General features: G+C 24.5%; 1 protein-coding gene across 1 annotated transcript; it reads left to right on the top strand.

Moving 5' to 3' along the window:
• Nucleotides 1–684: 684 nt before the first annotated feature.
• On the top strand, nt 685–4,667 carry LOC112766709 (GDSL esterase/lipase EXL3). Its single transcript, XM_025812602.3, has 5 exons — nt 685–1,425; nt 3,399–3,529; nt 3,656–3,889; nt 3,984–4,239; nt 4,322–4,667. Exons 1-5 carry the CDS (start codon nt 1,137–1,139, stop codon nt 4,510–4,512), a joined length of 1,101 nt encoding a protein of 366 aa, XP_025668387.1. The 5' UTR covers nt 685–1,136; the 3' UTR covers nt 4,513–4,667.
• The last annotated feature ends 955 nt before the right edge of the window (nt 4,668–5,622 follow it).

Below are 5,622 nucleotides of genomic sequence, written 5' to 3'. Positions count from 1 at the left end.
ATATTGTAATTAAAAATAGTTGATATTTCTTATATATATTTAATAATATTTATATTAATAATTATGAATAATAAAAAAAATAATTAATTTAAATCTAAATGAATATAAAATTAAAATAATATCTAAAAAAATTGTTATGTGATTTTATTATATAATTAATAATTAATATATAAAATAACAAAGAATAACACAACTTAATAGCAAAGGGAGCACAAAGCACAAGAAGGATCCAAGCTCAAATTATATCTTTATCAATTATAGAATTTTTCTATTAAGCAATTTAATTGGATTGATTTTTCACTAATTTTTACCGACTTTGACCAATTTTTATCGATTCTTGCCCTTAAACAATTCTAAAACTGAATCGAACCAATTAAAAATTTGGTTCATCGATTTTTTATCGAAGCGACCGATCTAGTCCATTTTTTACAACTCTAATATTACCAACATAATTTACTGCTCTAATTGCCTCTAATGCTATCATCAATAAGTTATAACAAAAATAATTTTTAGTTAGTTAATATTAATTAATTTTAGTGTTTAGATTTATAATTTAAAATTTAAAATTAAAATTTATGATTTAATTTTAAAATTTAAAATAAAAAAATATTTTAAAAAAATAATTAAAAAAAAGTTAGTTAATAAACATTACTTAATACGTATACGTGCGTAGATTAGAGCTTCGTCTTTTAAAATAATGTAAATTAATTCGTTTTTTTGTTTCTAAAATTATAAGTGAGACTCGAACGAAGTGAAAATGAAAAGATTGTGAAGTTTGAGTTATTAGTTGGCTAAATTAATTATTCGTTTATTACCGTTCGATCTTCTAATTATATACTTGGCCTTATTTTTCACAGGGTTCTAAAACGTGCACGTACTACTAGTCGTCTTTTCATAATCACCGTTGGATCTAACCATATATATATATTATTTGCTAGTTGTGCAATAAATGTAGTAATTGAAATTAAAGGACGTGATAAAGTGTGCTATGTGCATGTGTATAATCTGTATATATATCGAGAGAGAGATGCTAAGTAGCTCCAACCAGAATATATATACACAAACTGGGGCTATTCGATTGTGAATTGAAGAAGAAGCCCTTAGCTTGTTAAGCACTAGTATACAATATAGTATATATGGCTGTTTTTGTGAACAATAATAGTAATAATAATAATGGCTTAATGGTCCGTTTGAGTTTGATAGTATTGTTAGCTTTGTGGCAGACGACGAGTGCGTTGGTGAAACTGCCACCAAATGTTACAGTTCCTGCGGTGATAGCTTTTGGAGATTCAATAGTAGACCCTGGCAACAACAACGGCATTAAGACACTCGTCAAATGCAATTTCCCTCCGTACGGAAAGGATTTTCAGGGAGGCAACCCAACTGGTCGTTTTTGCAATGGAAAAATTCCTACCGACCTTCTTGGTATCTGCTTAATCTCTTCTCTCTACTTTTTACTTCATATATATCCGTGACTATTCACGTAGAGATTTTAATTTGAAGTTAATAATTAAAAATAATTAGTTATTTAATTAAATTTTTTAATATAATATATATTTATATTTAAATTATTATTTTTATATAAAGATATATTTATTCGAGTAAAAAATTCTATGTTAAAAGTATTTGTCATAAATTTAATAATTTATCTTAAAATTTTAAAATATTAATAAAAATATATAATATTTTTAAAAGTAATTTTCTTTTCTTAACTTGAAACATGAACGAAAATATACATGAATAATTATATATATAACTTAGTCTTTTATTTTAAAAAGTAGCATGGTTCCTGACATCCTGTGAAGCATAGTGAAGTGGTTGGCTAATTGCCATCGTAAATGGATAGATTATTGGGTTTCATTAGAGTAAAGAGCTTACATTAATTATTCACCTAATACTAACACAACACGTTGAGTAGGAGCATGTTGTAACAATCAACTACTACATTTAAACACTAATGATTCACAAAGGCCAGGGCATCAATTTTTGATATTGAATGTCGTACCAATAAAATATTACTAACACAAGTACACAACACGTGTAACAAAACCGAAGGTGTTACATGACGACATACTGACGTACATGAACTTTCAATTTGAAGTTTGCCTCAGACAGAATGGCAAAGAATATTTTTCATAACATCTAATAAATACCATAGCAAGAGTTTGAAGTGTATCAAAAATATTGGTGTTTCAGTTGTTTTAACTGTTAAATCTAAATTATAAAAATATATATAATATATATTAATTGAAATCAACAATTAAAATAACTGAAACACTAATATTTTTGATACACTTAAAATTTTTTTAATATCATAATTATTATTACACACTCGTCGAAATCTGGGCCGGATCGAGAAATTTGATCCAAAAGAGTCAAAAATTAAAATATTATATAATTAAATATAATATCATATATTTAATAATATATATAATTATGATTAATATTTTTTAATTAAAAAATACTGACAAGTGTTTGTTATATAAAAAAATTATCTTAATTTTTTATATTTTTTTATTTTAGATTCGATAAAATATAAAATTTATCTTTATTTTATTGAATATTATTAATTATCATATAAATAAATTGTTTTAATAATTTTATTATATGCATTTAAAATATATTCGTCAATACTATATACATATAATCATTAATATGTTATACTTTTAATTCATGAAAAAAATAAATAAATTTTAAAATAATTTATTTTTGTGTATGTATATAATATATAAATTTTTAGTTATTATAAATATTAAAGTATTTTTATATGATAATAGATGTAAAAATTAAGAGAAAAAATATTTATAAAGGAAAAAATTAAATATTTAAAGATTTGAAAATTTATTTAATATATAAAAAAAATAATTTGCAATAATATTTTTTTCAATTTAAAAATTGTTACTTATTTTTGAGTTTAATAATTTAATTATTTATATAAGATAATTATTTATTTTATTTTTAAATAAAAAATAAAATTATATAGTATGTGATAACTTTATGAATTTAATTTTTATACACGACCAATGTAAAATCGGTTTACACATGTATCCAATCACAATGTTATATTAATAAAAATAACTATTTTTTATATTGATTCCATGAATAGTCATTTAAAAACATAGTTGTCATTGTATGATTGTGTAAAATATTTTACACTATTAATACATCAAAATTAAACTCATAATTTTATATACTTAAAATAGTTAACTTTTATTTAAAAAAGTTTGGAGGCCAACACCTATGCTTACCCCCTTGATCCGTCCCTGGTTTATCAGTCTACAATACTATTAGCAACTGTTGAAAAGTCACTAAAGAAAAAAAAAATTGTTGATCTTTTCTAAATCAATTTTGTTTCTTCCCATGTCAACTAATTAGACCACATTTACCTTGATTTTCAGTTGAAGAAATGAATATTAAGCAAACTTTGCCCGCATATTTGGATCCAAATCTACAACCAAGTGACCTTGTTACGGGAGTGTGCTTTGCTTCAGGTGCCTCTGGATACGATCCCTTGACGCCAAAAATAGCGGTATATATAATATATATACATATTTTGAACTCTAACTTGTACTATATCTCTCTTTAATTTTGGCTTGAAAGAACTAGCTATCTAGCTAGCTAGTTTATGTAATGAATTATATTATTTAATTTTCAGTCAGTGATATCACTGTCGGAGCAACTAGAGATGTTCAAAGAGTACATAGGGAAGCTTAAACAGATAGTTGGAGAAGAAAGAACAAATGTCATCCTACAAAACAGTCTTTACCTTGTAGTGGCAGGAAGTGACGATATTGCCAATACCTATTTCGTTGCTCGCGTTAGACAACTCCAGTATGATATTCCTGCTTACACTGACCTTATGGTCAATTCAGCCTCTAATTTCGTTAAGGTAATAAATAAATAATAAATAATAAACATTGTTTTTTATTTTAAATAATTATTTTCAAGCAACAAATTAACCTATTTAATTCCTCTATAATTAGGAGATATATGCTCTTGGAGCACGGAGAATTGGGGTACTGAGTGCACCACCAATTGGGTGTGTGCCTTCACAGAGAACTTTAGCTGGAGGCTTAGCAAGAGAGTGTGCTGAAGATTACAATTACGCGGCAAAATTATTTAACTCCAAACTGTCAAAAGAATTGGATTCTCTTAATCGCAACTCACCCAATAGTAGGATCGTTTACATTGATGTTTACAACCCCCTTCTTGATATCATTCTCAACTACCAAAATTATGGTAAGTATACATAGCATAGGGTAGTTAGTTTGGTGACTCATTCATTATTCATGAGCATTTATGGTTGAATTTTAATCTGTAGGTTATAAAGTTGTGGACAGAGGTTGCTGTGGAACAGGGAAATTAGAGGTTGCAGTGTTGTGCAACCCTTTGGATGCCACTTGTCCAGATGCTTCAGAATATGTTTTTTGGGATAGTTATCATCCAACTGAATCAGTGTACAGACTCCTAATACGACAAGTTCTTGATAAGTACATCGAAAAATTGATATAATATGACGATCGAGTGACTTGCTTATATACTTTAGTTTGCTCTGGGCTTGTTCCTTTGCACTATATTTAAATCCAATTTGTAACTTCATGTATATCAATTTGATATAACCATGTTTGTTGAATAATAAATTTAATTGCATCGCCACAGTTTATTTACTACTGTTGCCTTCCATTTCATTATGAAATTCGAAGATGTTTGATAATAAAATAAATTTTGTGTGTTTTTTTGTCTATTAATATTGAAAACGATTTAAAAAAATGCCTATTTCATCTTTTGTTAAAGATGTTTTTGTGTTGTATTTTAATTAGTTTCTATATATCTTATCCAGTATTTCTTGTCGCATATTATTAAATTTCTTATAAGATTTTCTTTTCAAAAATAATAAAAAATATTTAGATTAGACTAAAACTAAAAAAGTAATAGATTAACTATTAATTTTTTTTAAAAATTATTTATATAAAAAATATGTCCCACTCATAATATATATATATTAAAATAAAATTTATCATACAAGTTATATCAATAACAAGGCTCAAGTCTCATAAAATTTTTGCAAAAAAAAAAAATAATAACTAGTTTATATTCGTGCGATATATAAAACAATTACTATATTATTATTACATTATAGATTAAAATTTATTAATTTAAATTTATTTTTATTTTTAATATAAGCATTAGAAATAAATAAAATTTTTATAACTAGATGTCGTGTAACAAAATATATATAATATTAATTAATTTTTAAAAATTCTAAAAAAAATAGTTTTTTTTTATTTTAGTCAAATAACTATTTATTAAAGTGGACAAACTAATTAATTTCTTCTCCTATATATTTTTTTAAAGACAATAAAAGTAATTGATTGGGGCTTTGGTTGAGATAAATTAAATTACTATTTCATTAAAATTTTAATTTAAAGAGAAATTTTAGTTAATTTTGATATAGAAATTTTGAATTTAAAAACATCGATAAAAATTATGTTGAATTTTGATTTATTTTATTCTCATTTAAATTAATCACTATATAAGTTAAAGTTGTGTTTTAAAGTTACATACGAACTTCAATATGATTTTTAAAATTTTAATTTACTTAAGTTAAACAAAAAACAATTA

The sequence above is a fragment of the Arachis hypogaea genome, chromosome 17 (assembly GCF_003086295.3).
Source record: "Arachis hypogaea cultivar Tifrunner chromosome 17, arahy.Tifrunner.gnm2.J5K5, whole genome shotgun sequence".
Classification (NCBI taxonomy): domain Eukaryota; kingdom Viridiplantae; phylum Streptophyta; class Magnoliopsida; order Fabales; family Fabaceae; genus Arachis; species Arachis hypogaea.
The sequence above is the reverse complement of the archived record's forward strand: the minus strand, read 5'-3'. Positions and strand labels throughout refer to the sequence as shown.